Source organism: Lactuca sativa, chromosome 9 (assembly GCF_002870075.4).
Source record: "Lactuca sativa cultivar Salinas chromosome 9, Lsat_Salinas_v11, whole genome shotgun sequence".
Lineage (NCBI taxonomy): Eukaryota > Viridiplantae > Streptophyta > Magnoliopsida > Asterales > Asteraceae > Lactuca > Lactuca sativa.
Window position 1 is genome coordinate 22,719,765 of NC_056631.2, and position 19,959 is coordinate 22,739,723.

Here is a 19,959-nt window from a genome sequence, read left to right on the forward strand (position 1 = left end):
ATGAAATAGCCCTGGCAGCTATGGATTTAGTGCCCGTTGAGCAAACCCTGGCAGCTATGGATTTACTGTCCATTGAGTAAACCCTGGCAACGATGGATTTCGTGCCGATTCCTTAGGATGATCCTTAAGAATAAATGAACGAGGAATAGATTATTCTTAGGGTAGATCCTTAAGAGTATAGAAGATAATGGGGATGAGTAATTGGGTTGATTGTTTGATGTTTAAACATAATAATTATATTATTGTGGGTTGAAAACCCTATGTACGCACCAGGATACCCAACCTGACCCACTCAGTTTATTTATATCATAGGTGTTGATATGAAGTCACATTACACTGAGAGATTAAGGAGATATAGATCACTAGTGATAATGAATGTAAGTTCTGTTTATGCTTATGTTTCTGTATTGACAATTACATCCCAAATGTTTTAAAAGGAATAAAAATACTTTTCTTCGGAAATGCTTTGATAAGGTATTTATCATGTTTTACTGGGAACAAATTCCGCAACCTTTTGATTAAAAGAGATACTCTGATTTTTATAAAGCATAAACAAAATCGGTCTTTTCTGGCCGTGAAAATGGGGATGTCATAGTTGGTATCAGAGCATTAGTTTAAGCGAACTAGGAATATGGATTTATTTCTAGACTTAAAGTTAGAATGCTAAGTGATGATCGTGAGGTGTGTGTCTAAATGAAATTTAGGTAATACACTTGAATAGACACAAGTACTAGCTTATTTAGGGTAAATTCATAACATGCTTTTATGTGCTAAATGATTTATGATATGTGTTATACGATCGGATCTATGGTCTGTTGCCGACCGGATCTAAAACTTTATGTGTTCAGGTTTCTAAACGTTTAATTACGTTATTAGAACTGGCATATAACTTTTCGAAGTGATAGGGAGAATTATATGTCGATCATAAATAAAATCTTCTCTATCTAAATTCTTTTCACTCTACACCGGACATCTAAATTTGATGTATAGATCGACATGATGAACACTCAAAGTGGATTCAGAGATAGTAACCCGCAGCCTAAGCCACTAGTGATTGAGCATGCACCAGAATTGGCAGTTGCACCTGAGCCAATCACGATGAAAGAAGTATAGGCAATGGTCCAGACGATGTTGGATCAACATATGGGAGAAACAAAGCGCTCACTTCAACAAAGTAAGGACAAACTTACGGTGCCAATACGCCAGGCACCTACTCTGGAGGCAGCCATCATGGTTAAGATTGGTAAGAAGAGGAAATTTGAGGGATCTTCAAGGTCCAACAGGAAAAGCTTATTCTCACAGTTTGGAGGAGGAAGAGGTGAAGCAAAATGGTGTAACAGGAGATGCCCTAAGGAAATGACCTGCTTCAAATGCAGGAAGATTGGTCATTATGCCCATAAATGCTCAACCAAGGAGGAAGTTTGCCTTAAGTGTAGTGGAGAGGGACACTTCAAGCAAGATTGTCCGCTGAGAGCGACAACACCAAATGTACCACTGAAGCACTATGAGAGATGCGATGAAGAGGTGACTTGCTACAAATGTGGAAGGACAGGGCAATACGCCGGCAAGTGCACGTCCAACAGGAGGGTGTGCTACGGATGTAACAAAGAAGGGCATTTACATAGGGACTTCCCGAAGAAACATGAAGCAGCAAGACCGAATGCACCTCCAAAGCCAAGAAGCATCCTTGACAAAGCAGCTGACAAGGTAATCAAAAGTGAGGATTGATATCCGGAGATCAAGTTATGAAGTAACCATCGTATGGTAGGGGTAGCCTAATAGAGGCACGGTCTAGGATGAACTTGACCACCTATGTAATCGTTTCAAGAAATAATATAAAGCCTTTGTTTTGTTATCTGGTGTGTTAAACTGTTATGTGATTTTCTTGCATGGTGACTTGGAAAACTGCGAGACAATATTTGGGACGAGTATGAATAGGTGTGAAAGGTAGTAGATGCATATACTATCGGAAGCACAGGACTCACGCTTGGATCAGGGAAAGTCACAAGGTTACCAAAAAGCTAGTAATTGATACCGTTTTATTCAAATATGTCGTTACTATCATTTTAGTAATGACTAAGAAGATGATTGTTATTCTGACCCTAGTGGTCATATCGAATTAAGTCTGAAAACGATGAGTATGTTACGTGGTTCAGAGAACCAAGTTCGATGTAGCACCTGACTTAAGCTGGAAGAATTAATTAAAGCGATTAGTAGAGGTATCGTGACGGTTGCTTGTAGCTAGAAATGTTACCTTTTAAGATGTGATTAGAACATGAAGGAAGGTATAGCCTGTTCTGGAATTTGACTTTAAGAGACCTGAGTATAAACATGTATTACATGATGATAGGTCATAATTTGGAGTCTAACCTGAGATAGAGAGCATGTGCACGATCAAGTACTGCTTGCAGTCAATAAGTCTAAGAAATAGACTCGAAGGAATATAGAAGTTATAATTATTACCTAGGATGAAGATATGATGTATGGAGTCACTATACGACTACTGTTTCGTTGATGATTCTGGGACGTAATCATCCTAAGGGGGAGATAATTGTAACGCCCGTAGATCCGGGCTAGTCAATTTAGAGATAATAGGGGTCGAAAAAGACTTTTCGACAAAAGATTATTTAGAATAAATAATCTTAACCAAGTTGTAGATTATCTCAAGAGGTTTCCATACATATAAAGAACGCCGAAATCTGAGTTATAACGAAGAAGTTATGACCCGTCGAAGTTTCGTGACGGAACCGGCACGATACCGGGAAGCGTAAATAGCGAATTTACGATAGAGCAAGATTTAGCCTTAGTAATCTAAATGAAGGTCTTAGAAAACGTTAAACCGAGAGCGTCCATAAAAAGAACGCCCAAATCTGACTTCGTATGAAGAAGTTATGATTTTTCGAAGTTTCGGTTTAACAATGTATAGCCCGAAGTTCGAATATTAGATCGAGTGGTTTTTAGCCGAAACAACCTAAACGAGAATCAAAAATCTCGTTAATAGTAGCACAACGATAAAAAGACAGACGAAAATGGACGTCGGATGAAAAAGTTATGAATTTTTAACGGACCAATCCTGTCCCGACCTGTTAATAATATAAATTTTAAAATAAAGTCAAAATTAGCCGACGGAGTCTAAACGAAAGTTGTAGAGTACGTGTCCGCCTTCGTGTGGATATAAAGAACGTCAAAAACGAAGCGATTATGCAAGAGTTATGATTTTTAGAAGTCGGTGTGTGAATTTACGAAGTTGCTGACGTGGCCAAATCTCAGCCGTCCCTTGTTGCCCACGCCTCGCTTCGGATGGGTGACACCTGTCCTCGCATACGCCCCACGTGATCCGAAGACGCCTAGCGCCCGAGTACGCCTCGCGTACCAAGGCTCGTACGCCCAGCGGTCTGCTGACTTGTGCGATCCGAAGCTGTCCACGATGCACCACCGAAGCCGCGACACGCGTCCACTACGCCCAACGTACTCCGAGGAGTACGCCCAACGTTCCGAGGAGGGGCGCCTATAAATAAGTTGCGAAGGCAGCCAACTTTCTTGCACCATTTCCACTTCTTTCTCTAAAATCTTTCTCTCTCTAGGGTTTTTAACCCTCCCTTAAGTCTAGGTGAACCCCTAGCACCCAATGGAAGCCCTGAGGCTCCCAGAGTCCTGAGAAAAAGGGTCTTTCGGTTTCGAAACGCAGCTCCAAGCAAAGCCCGGTTTTCGATAAAATCCGCTGTAAGTGAGCTACGCCTACGCTATTTTTACTATAGCTTCTAATTAATTATAGTAACATTATTAGGACCTTAAAATAATTATTTGGGCTATTATTATGAGTTATATAGTGTTGTTTAACGCTTATATAATAATAACAACTAGACTATTAAATTAGTCTCGGTAAATACTGAACTAAACCCTAGTGGTAATGATACTAGGTTTTGCCGAGAGAAATTGTTTTAAGAGCAACGAAGTGCTATCTGAGTACCGAGTCACCACCGTATCAAGTGAGTGCATAGTTACTTTCATCTTACATATAGATATGAAGTATTTTATATAAACTACGTGCTATGTGTGCATATTATCTGAGTACTTGCTGTTTATGCTGGATGAACGATTTTATACACGTTTTAAATGATTTAAACTGTATATGTATTTTATATCTACGAAAATATTGGCGTAAGACATGGATAAATGTAATATATGAAATATGAGTTGGATGATCAGTTGAGAGGTGATATAGACCATGAGGTGACGGTGAGAGGTGGACGATGTGAGAATCCTTTTCCAAATGATGGCCTCGTCATTCAGCAGAGTATGGATGACAACCACAAACTATTCTAGACAGTCCAGTGGAGCACTAGCAGGCTCGCAACCTGTAGGTGTTGTGAACGATGTGTTCACCGGTGTACTCTAAAAACTCATTGACATGTATTGTGAGTGGATACTGTTGATAAATGAAATAGCCCTGGTAGCTATGGATTTAGTACCAGTTGAGCAAACCTTGACAGCTATGGATTTAGTGCCCGTTGTGTAAACCCTGGCAACGATGGATTTCATGCCGATTCCTTAGGATGATCCTTAGGAATGAATGAACGAGGAATAGCTGATTCTTAGGGTAGATCCTTAAGAGTATAGAAGATAATGGGATGGGTAATTGAGTTGATTGTTTGATGTTTAAACATAATAATTATATTATTGTGGGTTGAAAACCCTATGTACTGTAACGCCCGTAGATCCGGGAACCTCCCTAGCACGATAAGAAAGCCCTAGAGCGCCCGACGGCTCCGAGAAGAAAAGCTTTCGGCTCGGAAACGCTGCTCCAGCGAAGCCCGATTTTTAATAAAAACCCGTTGTTTCGTCGAAGGAAATTATTTTTTTTAAGAAGCGAAGCGCTGTATGAGTTCGGAATCACCACCTTTTCAAGTGAGTGCATGGTCCCTTTCATCTTACACATAGATATGAAGTATTTTATATAAATTATGTGTTATGTGTGCTGTCTGTGCTCGTTGAACGATTTTATACACGTTTTAAAGGATTTAAATTGTATATGTATTTTATATCTACAAAAATGTTGGGGTAAAACATGGGTAGATGTAATATATGGAATATAAGTTGGACGATGAGTTGAGAGGTGTTATAGACCACGAGGTGAGGGTGAGAGGTGAACGATGTGAGAAGCCTTTTTCCAAACGATGGCCCCGTCATTCAGCAGAGTATGGATGACAACCATGGACTATTCTAAACAGTCAAGTGGAACACTAGCAGGCTCGCAACCTGTAAGTGTTGTGAACGATGTGTTCACTCGGTGTACTCTAAACCCTGGCGATCATGCAGACTTGATGCCTAAACCCTGGTGATCATGCAGATTTGGTGCCAAAACCCTGACGACTATGCAGACTTAGTGCATGTTGTATAAATTCTGGCGACTATGCAGACTTAGTGCCTAAACCCCGGCGACGATGGACTTCGTGCCGATTCCTTAGGATGATACTTAGGAATGTATGAACGAGGAATGGTTGATTCTTAGGGTAAATCCTTAAGAGTAAAGAAGATAATGGCGATGGGTAATTGGGTTGATTGTTTGAACATAATAAATACATTATTGTGGGTTGAAAACCCTATGTACTCACCAGGTTTCCCAACCTGACCCACTCAGTTTATTTATGTCACAGATGTTGTCATGAAGTCACATTACACTGAGAGATTAAAGAGATGTAGATCACTAGTAAGTTCTGTTGATGCTTATGTTTCTGTATTGACGATGACACCCAAACGTTTTAAAATAAATAAAATACATTTGTTCGAAAATGCTTTGATAATGTATTTATCATGTTTTTCTGGGAACAAATTTCGCAACATTTTTATGAAAAGAAGTACTCTGATTTTTATAAAGTATAAACAAAATCGGTCTTTTCTGGCCGTGAAAACGGGGATGTCACAGTTGGTATCAGAACATTAGTTTAAGCGAACTAGGAATTTGTATGAAATTTCTAGACTTAAACTTAGAATGCTAAGCGATGATTGTGAGATGAGTGTCTGCTATAATTTAGACACGATCACTAGTTTATTTTAGGAAAGATGACCCAAATGTTTTATGTGCTAAATGATTTATGTTATAGCTATAAAAATGCCTTATATGCTCTTATTTGTTCGTATCTATGGTCTGTTGTCGACCGGATCTGGAAACCTTATGTGTTTAGGATTCTAAGCGTATGATAACGATATTAGAACTAGCATGTAACGTTTCAGAGTAATAAGGAGATTTATACGTCTATCGTAAATAAGATCTTTCCTATCTTAAATTCTCATCTCGGTACACTGAATGTCTGCTTTGGTGTACAAAATAAGAGGAAGATGACAACCTGCTCTTATTTGTTCGTATCTATGGTCGTTGCGCCTACACCCAAACCTATCACAATGGCAGAAGTTCAGGAAGTGATGTGAACCATAATAGACTGAGAAAATAGAGGAAATGAAAAGGCTTACGATACTAAATGGTACCTATCGGAAGATATCGTAAGAGTGATATCATGCCTTCAGAATGCGTCTAATAAATAATACGTCTAGTACAGGAGAAGTACATGTTCGATTAGCAGAAAGAAATATTTTTGGTATAATCCATGAAGTTATCCCATCGTCTGACGTTTCCATCACCAACCGAGTGAAGCAGAATTGATGATTAAAGATACGCATGGAAGAAATCCTAGTAAAGTCTAGGGAAAATTATATGATTGTTTGGACACATTTGTATGTGTTAAAATTGTTTATGTGATAATGACTTGGAAAACTGCAATACAATACTTGGGACGAGTATGAGTAGGTGTGAAAGGTAGTAGATGCATATACTACCGGAAGCATAGGACTCACACTTGGATCAGGGAAAGTCACAAGGTTACCAAGAAGCCAATAATTGATTCCGTTTTATTCAAGCATGTCGTTACCATCGTTTCGGTATTGACTAAGAAGATGATTGTTATTCCGACCCTAGTGGTCATATCAAATTGAGTCCGACTACGCTGAGTATGTTATGTGGTTCAGAGAATCAAGTTCGATGTAACATCTGACTTAAGTCGGAAGATTGAAATAAAAAAATGATCTGTAGAGGTATCGCGAAAAGTTTCATGTATCTAGAAATGCTACCTTTTAAGATGTGGTTAGAACATGAAGGAAGGTATAGTTTGTTCTGAAAATTTGACTCTAAAAGACCCGAGTCTAAACGTTGCAAAATACGATGTTAGGTCATTACAATACGACACATCGGTCCATGGTAGTAATCCTAAGATTGTTAAGAGGAAGAAGTAGTCTCCAGTAAGGATCGAGATTGTGACTTGAAGGTCATAATTGGGAGTCCAACGTGAGATAGGGAGCGGGTCCAAGATCAGGCACCGCCTGTAGTCAGGAAATCTTAGAGTTAGATACTCATTTGAAGAAACATCAAAGTTACAGTTATTACTTAGGATGAAGAGATAACGTATCGAGTCATCATGTGATCCCTGTTTCTTTGATGATTCCGGGACGTAATCATCCTAAGGGGGAGATAATTGTAACGCCCGTAGATCCGGGCTAGTCAATTTAGAGATAATAGGGGTCGAAAACGACTTTTTGACAAAATATTATTTAGAATGAATAATCTTAACCAAGTTCTAGTATATGTTACAGAGTTTCCGTACATATAAAGAACGCCGAAATCCGAGTTATAACGAAGAATTTATGACCCGTCGAAGTTTCGCGACGAAACCGGCACGATACCGGGAAGCGTAAATAGTGAATTTACGATAGAGCGAGATTTAGACTTAACACCCAAATTTGACTTCGTATGAGGAAGTTATGATTTTTCTAAGATTTAGCATAGTAGTACACAGCCCGAAAATTCGAATTTTAGATCGGTCGATTTTCAGCCAAAATAATCTAAACGAGAAATGAAGATATCGTTAATAGGAGTTAAACGATAAAAAGACAGTAAAAAACGGAGCTCGTATGAGAAAGTTATGGACAAAGCTTAGTCGCTATTCTTCGAGCGCGATAAATTCGATACAATTTTATAAATCCGAGATAAAATGAGAACTAGCCAACGGGGTCTACATGAAAGTTGTAGTACTCGTAAGTACCAACGCGTGGATATAAATAAAGTCGGAAATGGAGCTCGTATGCGAAAGATATGGACGAAGCTTAGTCGCTACTCTTCGAGCGCGATAAATACGATACAGTTTTTGTAAATCTGAGATAGTAGGAGACTTAGCCGACGAGATCTTAATGAAAGTTGTAGTCCTCGTAAATACCAACGCGTGGATATAAAGAACGTAGAAAACGGAGCTCGTACGCAGAAGATACGGACGAAACTTAGCGGCTACTTTACTATAAAATCCCTATAAATAAAGGGTGAACCCTTCATTATTTCTTCACACCATAAGCATTTCTTTCTCTCTCTAACCTCCCTAAACCCCTCCCAAATCTAGGGAACCTCCCTAGCACGAGAAGAAAGCCCCGGAGCGCCCGACGGCTTCGAGAAGAAAAGCTTTCGACTCGAAAACGCTGCTCCAGCGAAGCCCGGTTTTTAATAAAAACCCGCTGTTTCGTCGAAGGAAATTTTTTTTAAGAAGTGAAGCCCTGTCTGAGTTCGAAATCACCACCTTTTCAAGTGAGTGCATGGTCCCTTTCATCTTACACATAGATATAAAGTATTCTATATAAATTATGTGTTATGTGTGCGTATTATCTGAGTACTTGCTGTCTATGCTAGTTGAACGATTTTATACACGTTTTAAAGGATTTAAACTGTATATGTATTTTATATCTACAAAAATGTTGGGGTAAAACATGGGTAGATGTAATATATGGAATATAAGTTGGACGATGAGTTGAGAGGTGTTATAGACCACGAGGTGAGGGTGAGAGGTGAACGATGTGAGAAACCTTTTTCCAAACGATGGCCCCGTTATTCAGTAGAGTATGGATGACAACCACGGACTATTCTAAACAGTCAAGTGGAACACTAGCAGGCTTGCAACCTGTAAGTGTTGTGAACGATGTGTTCACTCGGTGTACTCTAAACCTTGGCGATCATGCAGACTTGATGCCTAAACCTTGGTGATCATGCAGACTTGGTGCCAAAACCCTGGCGACTATGCAGACTTAGTGCCTGTTGTATAAATTCTGGAGACTATGCAGACTTAGTGCCTAAACCCCGGCGACGATGGACTTCATGCCGATTCCTTAGGATGATCCTTAGGAATGTATGAACGAGGAATGGTTGATTCTTAGGGTAAATCCTTAAGAGTAAAGAAGATAATGGGGATGGGTAATTGGGTTGATTGTTTGATTGTTTGAACATAATAAATACATTATTGTGGGTTGAAAACCCTATGTACTCACCAGGTTTCCCAACCTAACCCACTCAGTTTATTTATGTCACAAGTGTTGTCATGAAGTCACATTACACTGAGAGATTAAAGAGATGTAGATCACTAGTAAGTTCTGTTTATGCTTATGTTTCTGTATTGACGATGACACCCAAACGTTTTAAAATAAATAAAATACATTTCTTTGAAAATGTTTTGATAATGTATTTATCATGTTTTTCTGGGAACAAATTCCGCAACATTTTTATGAAAAGAAGTACTCTGATTTTTATAAAGCATAAACAAAATCGGTCTTTTCTGGCCGTGAAAACGGGGATGTCACATGTACTCACCAGGTTTCCCAACTTGACCCACTCAGTTTATTTATATCACAGGTGTTAATATGAAGTCACATTACACTGAGAGATTAAGGAGATATAGATCGCTAGTAATAATGAATGTAAGTTCTGTTTATGCTTATGTTTATGTATTGAAAATGACATCGCAAATGTTTTAAAATGAATAAAAATACTTTTCTTTGAAAATGCTTTGATAACGTATTTATCATGTTTTAATAGGAACAAATGCCGCAACCTCTTGATTAAAAGAGATACTCTGATTTTTATAAAGCATAAACAAAATTGGTCTTTTCTGGCCGTGAAAATAGGGGTTGTCACAGATGATGAGTTGATAGGTGATATAGACCATGAGGTAAGGGTGTGAGGTGGACGATGTAAGAAGCCTTGTTTCCAAATGCTGGCCCCATCATCTAGCAGAGTATGGATGACAACCACAAACTATTCTAGACAGTCCAGTGGAACACTAGCAGACTCGCAACCTGTAGGTGTTGTGAACGATGTGTTCACCGGTGTACTCTAAAAACCCATTGACATGTATTTCGAGTGGACTCTCGCAAACTATACTGTCAATAAACGAGATAACCCTAGCAGCTATGCTTAAAGGACGATACTGGCAGCTGCGCCTCATATAGAATGTCACAATTCTGGCAGCTGCGCCTAAGTGATAAAACTAGCAGCTGTGCTTGACAGTTGTGTCATTGACAAGGATGGACTTCGTACCTATTTTCTAGGATAATCCTTAGGAATGACTGAATGAAAAATATCTGATTCTTAGGGTAGACCCTTAAGAGTAAAGAAGATAATGGGGATGGGTAATTGGGTTAACTGTTTGATGATTAAACATAATAATTATATTATTGTGGGTTGAAAACCTTATGTACTCACCAGGTTTCCCAACCTGACCCAATCAGTTTATTTATATCACAGGTGTTGATATGAAGTCACATTACATTGAGAGATTAAGGAGATATAAATCACTAGTGATAATGAATGTAAGTTCTGTTTATGCTTATGTTTCTGTATTGACGATGACATCCCAAATGTTTTTAAATGATTAAAAATACTTTTCTTCGGAAATGCTTTGATAACGCATTTATTGTGTTTTACTGGGAACAAATTCCGCAACACTTTTATGAAAAATATTACTCTGATTTTCAAACAAGCACAAACAAAATCGGTCTTTTCTGGCCGTGAAAATAGGGATGTCACATCCGGTCTATATTGTTGGACCCTCCGGTCCGGTCTATATCGTTGGACCCTTCGGTCCGGTCTATACAACACATAGCATACATATCACAATACAAAATCTCAAACATACACATACACATACACATAAGACCCTCCGGTCTGCACATAGATACCACTCTAGGTAATGTATAGTGAGAAGACTCACCTCGGGTAACTCGAATTATCTCGCTCTCGAAATACTGATCTAGCCTCCGCCTAACCACATAAACAATTTCCTCAATTAAATAACGGCTCCCAAAGGCTAGGTTACTCTTTCTACAATCCCATGGAAGGGTAAAAGACCATTTTACCCCTCCTTGACCCAAAAGTCCAAATGTTGACCAAAACCCTAAAAGTCAACAACAAGCAGTACGCGGGGCGTACCAACTCGTGTACGCGGGGTGTACTCCGGCTAACCGGAATCGGGGGACTCGACCTCCTACGTGGTGCGTACTGGGATTACGCCCAACGTAAGTCCCAGTTTCATACTTCCTTCGTTTTTAGTCTGAATCTATTAAGACCTAGGCTCAGATTCCAGATCTAAGCTCTCTAATGCCTCTTAAGCCATAAAGTCGAAACCTTTAAGCCTTTGCATGGCTGTAAAGGTTACCATTCACTTCAAACATATAACCTCTTTCCCCATTAAGCCCTAAACTCATGCATGACTTAACCTTAACGTCCAAGATTGGATTTTTATGAACCCACAACTCATATTACTCTGAAATAGGATAGATCTAAGCTTATGGAGACCATTTGCTCATAAAGTCTCCACCTTGGGACCAAAAACTCTAAAAATTGGTCCATGAAGGACAAATCAAAAATGATAAGGAAAGCTTTGAGCTTTTTACCTCCAAGTGAAGCTCCACCCTTTGTAGAACTCAGATCCAAGCTTGTACTCCAACTTCTAACCTCCACAAGAACCTCCTATTCTTCTTCACTATCACACAAAGGCAATTTCTAGCTCAAGAACACTCACACACAAGCTTAAGAATGATGATATTGCTCTCCTAGGGTTTCTCTCTGTGGAATGGTGGCTGGGGACAAGACCATATCATTCCTTTTATAGTCCTCAAGCCACAATTAGGGTTTTGCATCTGGGCCATCTATGCCCAGCGTACCTAGGCGAGTCCGCGTCCAAAATAAGAGCATGAGTACGTGCATCGTACTCTTCAGTACGCCCAACGTACTCAATTTCCATACTTTTTCCTTTAGGGGCTAAACTTGACAACTTGATAAAGAAGAAGGGTTTAAGAGATGCACCTGGATTTCGGACTGTTACATGTTTTGTAAGAAGGTCGAGTACTCGTCAGCCATGTGTAGCACCTGGTTCCTGGTGCGTATGACCTATCTAAGTAATTTACATTTTTAGCCCTGGACTTGGCGAGTTGTAGGCCCGACTCGCCGAGTAGAGCCGAGACTTTTGAACACGTTTAAGTTGGCGACTCGGCGAGTCCATATTCTGGACTCGGCGAGTCCCCGCTGTCTGGATGAAACCCTAATTTTAAGGGTTTGCATCCTATTTAAACCAACTTTATGCGCCCCAAGCCCGACCCCTTCACCCTCAGAGCTCTCTATATCGTCCCAACCCCGTTTCTTGTGAGATTGAAGTGTTTTGGTGTGAATTCTTGAAGATTTTGAGAGAAGAAGGAGGGTAGATCAAGAGGAGAAGAAAGAGGCCATATATCTTGGTGTTATTTCGGAGATTCCTTGAGCCGGAGGACTTCCAGAACAGCAGCAATAGTAGTAGACAGGCAGTTCCCAGTCAAATCAACAGCTACTCCGAGGTGAGTTACCTTCCAGTAGCGGTGGGTCTACGACCACAATGTCGGCCCACCAGTAGGAGTTATATATTAGATGATTGTCTCTGTGATATTCATCTAGGGTTGCTACTACCTGTGATATGTTTATGTGCTAGTATGATATGATGTCATGTGCTAGTGACAGTAGGGGGAGATAGTCCCCAGATTACCGGTCGATAGGGCCGAAGGGGCGGTCATGCCCAACCATGCTAGATAGATAATGTGATATGTGTTATGTGGTAGTAGTAGGGGTGAAATAGTCCCCAACATCCGGTCGAGAGGACCGAAGGGGAGACCAACACCCAGATATGCTAGTCAGTATCCGGTCGAGAGGACTGAAGGGGAGGCCAGCACCCAAATATGCTAGTCAGTACCCGGTCGAGGGGACCGAAGGGGTAGGTCGGGCACCCAGATATGCCTGATAATATATGTATGTTATGTGGTTATATGGTATGCGGTACAGTGGGGGAACTTACTAAGCTTCGTGCTTACGGTTTTCAGTTGTTGTTTCATGTACCTCTTCAGTCAAGGGGAAGGAGCAGGCGCGGTAGTGGCCCATCACACACACGCTCTTTGTTTTCTGCACTATGAGTCATTCTGGGATTTGTACTCTGACATTATCATGTTTTACGTTTTGGTTTATGGACACGGGACATGTTTTATCAAATGTTATGATCGTATGACATTTTGTTACAAACGTTTTTACAAATCACTTAACCAAAAATGAAAATTTTGGCCCGTATTTTTGGGATGTTACACCATGGCTTGACGCCATTCAGGATGTTTGTTAGAAACAGTAAAGGATTGTGGTTTGGTATCAGGAGGAGTGGTATCAGTGTGAAAGGAGTTGGCATCAAATTTGGGATTCGGTTTGGGATTTTATCTTAAGTTAGGGGGACGAGTGTGAGGTGGTGGGTTGGAAGATGGCGGTATGGAAGACTCGTGAGCAGAAGAAGGGTGAGAATGTGTATAACGGTCATAAGCTGAAGAGGTGGTGGGGTGTATGTTTGTGTGACGGGAGTATGTTTGGCTAGAGAGAGGAGCTGGTTGAGATGAAGTAGGTGATTGCATGGTTGGAGATGTTTGTGGTGGTTCAGTTTGAGGTGGTGTGTTATTTTGGTGGTTGGATAAATTTGGAACAAGTGGAGCAGTTGGATAAGATGAGTAATATGGTTCATTGAATGGAGAAGGATCAAGAGGAGTTGGAGACATTGCAAATGGAAATAACTGTTCATTGAAGCGGACATGACGTGCAATATAGATGCGGTCGGTTTGTGGATCGAAGCACCGATAGCCATGATGGGAGGTACTATAACTGAGAAACACACATGATGTAGAGCAGAAGTCCATTTTATGTTTGTTGTAGGTGAGGAAAAATTGACACCCAAACACTCGTAGGAACGAATAATCAGGTTGATGGCGAAAGACAAGTTCAAAATGTGAAGTATTGGAATTTGTTAGTGAGGGCATCCGGTTAATAAGATAGGTGGCGGTGTTATAGGCAAAATGCCAAAAATGTTGTGGAACATTGGATTTGGCTAATAATGTGAGGCCGGTTTCGACAACGTGTCGGTGACGATGTTCAACATAGCCATTTTGTTCACTTGTGCGTGGACAAGAGAGGCGATGTATGATGCCAATTGTGGAAAAGAAGGACGAAAGGTTTTCGAATTACCCCCCCCCCCCCCCCCAATCGGTTTGAACAGATTTAAGTTCAATGTCAAATTGGTGTTCAACAATAAGAAGAAATTGTTTAAAGGTAGGGAAAACATCAAATATTTTCTTTAAAGGAAATATCCACATGAATCTAGTAAAATGATCTAAACACAATAGAAAATAATGGTGACCACCAAAGGATGTAACAGGAGTAGAACCCCAAACATCACAAAAAAACAAGATCCAAAATATGATTGCTTTTAATATTAGATTGTAATAAATGAAGTTTTGAGGACTTGCCAATAGAACATGAATCACAAGAAATACTAGCACAATTTTTTGTCAAAGGTAAACGAAACTTAGAAAACATAGACTTCAAAAGTTGAGGGTGTGGGTGGCCCAATCTTTGATGCCATGTAGTCAGAGAAGCACAAGTTGCAGAGAAGGACACTTTAGATTGCACTCTTGGGAGATTGAAGGAATAGAGACCCCTGTTACTTGGACCCATGTGGAGGATATTGTGTTTAGACGTGTCCTTCACAAGAAAATAGGTAGAATGAAATTCAAAATAAACATTATTATCTTGACAAAATTGTTGAACGGAGAGAAGATTTTCTTTAATGGCTGGGACATGTAGGACATGTTTAAGATTGAATGTTTTGGTGGGTGAATGGAAGCTTGAAGAACCAATATGTAAGATAGGTAAACCTTTACCGTTGCCAACATAAAGATTATCCTTGCCATAGTAGGCTTTAAAGTTGTCAAAACTAGAGAGATTCGATGAAACATGATGATTCGATCCTGTATCTAGAAGCCAGGTACTTGAAGCTTGTAACCGGTAATCAACATAGTTGGCAGAAGGTGTCTATCTCGATCTGAGTGTACTGGGGTCACGGTTTGGACATTAAGACGGTACATGCCCTATACCACACCTGTTACATGTACCAAAACAATATTTTGATTAGATGCCCAACTAAACTGATTACGAGTACCTCCTCCTTGAATGCGATTGTTGTAGTTCCCACGTCCATGATTGTTGCTGGAGTTGCGTGGTCGACTGCTTTGAGCCCGATCACGGTTGTTCTGAGATCTATTCATGTAGTGTGCTTGAGGTTGCAACTAAAAACCTAACTGAGCAACAAGTTGTTGAATGGTTTGAACTGCCTTTGTAGGGGCCTGGGACGAGATGGTTGTAGTGGCTGGTTTCCAAATGGATGTTGCTGTAGTGAAGGCTTGCGCTGGAGTAACCTCGGTGGAGGTTTTTGAGATCATATAATCATGATCTAGCAGTAGAGCATGAAGATCAATGAAGGGAATGGGGACTTGACGGGCAAGGATTGTTGACTTGAAACCATTGTATTCTTCATGCAACCCAGATAGAACGAGCATGACCAAATCTTTTTTCTTTCATGGGTTCGCCTATGTTGGCTAAGGCATCTGAGTATTCTTGAGCCCTAGTAAGATAGGCGGATGACAACTCATCAGGTTTCATTTGTATCTTCAACAATTGAGTCTTCAAGGTGTATTCCCTTGAAGAGGTACGAGGGGCAAAAGCACGCTCCAGAGCAAGCCATAATTCTTGAGAAGTGTTTCCTTGAGCATGTTGAAAAGCACTTTCAGAGATTGTGGACATACCTACCATCCTTACGTGAGCATCATTCAAAACCCAGATTGTATACTCAAGGTTGACTTGTGTAGCAGCGGTCGGTTCTTTGTCTTTATCAGAAGAGGATATAGTCACTAAGATTGTAAATGAGGGACAAGGAATGTTACCATCGATATAGCCGAATAGATTTGTTCGTTACAAGAAATGGCTGAATCATTGTTTTCCGGTACTCGTAATTGGTTGAGGATAGTTTGAAACCAAACTTGTGTGAGTTGTGAACAGTTTTCTCAGATTGAGTAAAAGCAACAAGAGTTGTCATCTTATTTTGTGATTACCAAGGAATAGAAAATAGAAAAAAGATGTCAGTTGACGACTTCCGGAGGGAGAACGGCTATTGTGGCTGCCGATTAGGTTTAGGGCTCTGATACCAAGTTAACAATCTTGGTAATAGATGTTGAATTTCATGAATACATTACAAGGGTAAATATATATGCTTTACAATGCTACACTTTAATACCTTCTAATATAATATAAAATCTAGTTGATACAAACAAAATGGTAAATGAACATCTAGCACATCCTTCCCTAAACCCACCGACCGAAACATTATTTAACAAACCATCTTTTCTTTCCCAAACAACCCTTAATAATAGAAAAAGAGACGACCTACAACTAACATGTCTCGAGACTTGCTAGTAGAACTAGAAATGAGATGCCATCACTCTACGGAACAAAAGCTAATCTCAAACTGGACACCGTCCATGTTAGTTCGATAATCTATCACAAAAAATGCAACATTTGCAAAGAGAGAAAAAAAAACACTACACGTGGCAAAAAGGGAACATATAATCACTATATATAATTCACACAAGATTCGAGCACGAGCGACTAGAACTTTTACTGGACATTCGACTATACATTCAACAAACAAATGCACCTTTGAACGCTAAACGTTCCTAATTAGTAGCCCGCATGCTTTTACCCCTTGGGTTTTGCTAAAAAAACAAAAAAAAGAAACAACCTATATATAATATAATCTCATTATTTCGCACTATATATAGTTCTTATAGAGAAGAAGAAGAAGAAGAAGAAGAAGAAGAAGAAGAAGAAGAAGAAGAAGAAGAAGAAGAAGAAGAAAGCGCTAATCTCCCTTGCGATTCATTTGGCATGCAATCACGGTGGACAACTCGAGCTTCTCCTCAACACCCTCAACTTCTCTTTCGTCTTTTGAGCTTTTGGTAGTGTTTTCATTCTCATTTCTTCAAAAACCTGCACAAAAGTTTCAATTATGTCGAAAGAATAAAAGTTGTTTCCAAGAAAGAACAGTCTAAAAGATGTGGACACCTGTTGCGTTCTTTTTCTTTCTAATTCTGCCTGTTCACCATGAAAAAAATTTAGTACTTGGTCCAAAACTTATAAACTTGAGGGGGTGTAACTGAAAATATTCAGTTCTTACCAGAGCTTGTTTAAGTTGAGCATTCTCCTCTTTCAACATGTTCAATTCTGCCTCTAATTCTACTGTGTAAGCCTTCGAAAAACATAAACCGAATGAAATCAAGAACAATAATTTCAGAAAAGCTCAAAGCACCCATGATTTGATAAAAGTAAACGTACCTGTTTTCTAGCTCGAGACCTTGCAGCAGATTCTCGGTTTTTTATCATCCTTCTTTGTCTCCTTTCCACCACTTTCTCCACCGGACCATCGATTATCCGCTTCCGTCCGCCCCTCATGCCGCCCATATCCATGCCGTACTGATTCCCGCCATCGAGCTGACTGGTGGTAATCCCGTCGGAAGACACTGGGCTCACCGGAGACCCCATCCCTAATCCCTGCCCATAACCACCTCCATTTCCAACCATACCTCCGTAACATGAAATCGGCTGCGGTTGATAGGTGCTGCTTCGTTTTCCACCTCCGGGGTACCCTGGCGCTTCCCTAATGAGCGGAGAGTATGGTGGGATAGCGGTAACAGGTCTTCCCATGTGAGCTGACCCAGGCGGAGGACCAACGACACGGTTGTTTCCGTTCGGGTACAACCCAAAAGGTGGCGGCGGTTGCTGCTGAACTGGTGGAGCATTCGAATGGTTCTGTTCCCGAACTACCCCCGCCTTCACTAAGAAATCCTCAAGAGTCATTTCACCATAAGTAGGCTGACGCTGGGCTGACCCGGGAACTTGAGCATTGCCGGAGTTATTTCTCTCTTGTTGGTGTTCATGTTGTGTCTTTTGTATCTCCGACCAGACTTCATCGACGGTTTTACGGGAGAGTGGTCCCGGAAGAGTTAAGGAGCCTTGTCTAGGCAAGCTGTGTTGCTTAACCATCATATTCTGTTCGGCTGAACTAGTGTTGAGTCCCATCAAGAACTGTCCGCTACTGGTTGCGCCACCATTAGTAGCCATGGCGGCCGGAGTGGTGGAAGTGGCGGCAGCTGGAGGATGGGCGGCTTGTCCATGAGCCTGGTTTTCTTCAGCTGTCCAAATGCTGTTGAGGAACTCATCCATGTTCATTGAACCAAAATTCTTTCCACTTTCGCAAAGAGTGTGTTGAAACTCATCTAAAGTGAGAGAATAGATGGAAGATTGGCGACCCAGCTGTGGCACAAGGGTATTTTGGACATTATTATTTCGAGACTGATTTTGATCGGCGGACTGCAATGGGGATTCAACTTCACCGGGAGACATGATTTCGGATTCTAAAACCACCATTCGTTTTAACTACCGGTTAAAACGTCGATCCACTGTCGAATAGAAAAACAAAACAACATAACATCAAATAGAAATAACAAATCATGTCGAGTCTTTCTAAAAAACCTTTTTTGAATCAAAATATCTACTTTAACCCTAATGTGTGGTCCTCGGATCGTTATTTATAAAGGTACATAGTGATTCTTAATCGGACCATATATAACCATGGATTGAAGCTTTCCGTAAGTACACATCAGAATTACACCGATTGATTTGACCCATACAACATAATCAAGTAACATCTTTTGATTACTTGCAAAATACCTTAAATACCCTTAAATAAATAGCCTCGTAGGTAAGCTTAACCACCTTATTAGTAAAATACCACATAATCAAGATCTTGAAACTTATGAATCAGAGATGATTAAGCACCAACTTAACTAGCAAGTCATAATTATAAGAACAAATAACAGATCCATTAATTAAGAGCATTAAAGATTTGTCATAAAGATTCAAGTGCATGCATGATACCTTCTATGGTGGCGATCAGTAGATCTAATTGCAGGATCAGGTCAAAGTACTCTAGAATCTTGAAAACGCCTCATTGGTGATATTAACAACCTCAAACATGCTCAAGTTTTCCAATTCTGGAAAAAAAAAGGATGAACACTATTAGCTAACTGATCTAGTAGATACCATATTTATATATATAGTTATACCTATAGAGAGAGGGAGAGAGAGAAAGTATGTAAAGGGGAATCGGAAATTGCAGAAACTTGCAGTGGTAGTGTTGAAGGCAAGAAAGGGGAGGGAGGGAGAGAGAGAAGTGGGACCCAGCGAGGGTAGAAAGGTCAAATACGATGTCGAACACAGCAATGGAAGATGAGTAGATGAAGTGCTGCCATCATGGTAAAAGGTTAGAGGAGGACTGCAAATTTCATGCAAAAAAACAGCAATAGGAGGAGAGAAGATGATAGGAAGAGGGGTATTTTGGGAATACGGAAATGCTCTTCGATTGACACGTCTTGGACAGGTGTCTGTTTGTTAGCAGCCTCGTATTCTGTAGCGTGCTTTGTTTTCTTCCACGTGTCCTTCATATTTCAGACAGCATAATCGACGGCTTTTTAGATACGATGTGTTTCAAGCTCCTATTGTTTTCTCAATTTCATTTGAACATTTCTTTAAAATGATTGGTGTTTTTCTTATTTAATTTTTAGAAAAGTGAAATCTGACTTGTAAAATGAGATTGAGAAAATACGGTGAAAATGAACAAACACATGATATAACGAAACGCTATTTTAGAT

The 19,959-nt window shown here is 40.2% G+C and overlaps 1 protein-coding gene across 1 annotated transcript; it reads right to left on the reverse strand.

Moving 5' to 3' along the window:
- Window positions 1-16,798: 16,798 nt before the first annotated feature.
- LOC111882609 (protein ABSCISIC ACID-INSENSITIVE 5) lies at window positions 16,799-19,604 on the reverse strand. Its single transcript, XM_023878982.2, has 6 exons — window positions 19,375-19,604; window positions 19,187-19,302; window positions 17,585-18,708; window positions 17,427-17,498; window positions 17,315-17,344; window positions 16,799-17,239 (listed from the first exon to the last, which is right to left on the reverse strand). The coding sequence occupies exons 3-6, from the start codon at window positions 18,674-18,676 to the stop codon at window positions 17,144-17,146; spliced, it is 1,290 nt and encodes a 429-aa protein (XP_023734750.1). The 5' UTR covers window positions 18,677-18,708; window positions 19,187-19,302; window positions 19,375-19,604; the 3' UTR covers window positions 16,799-17,143.
- Window positions 19,605-19,959: the final 355 nt, after the last annotated feature.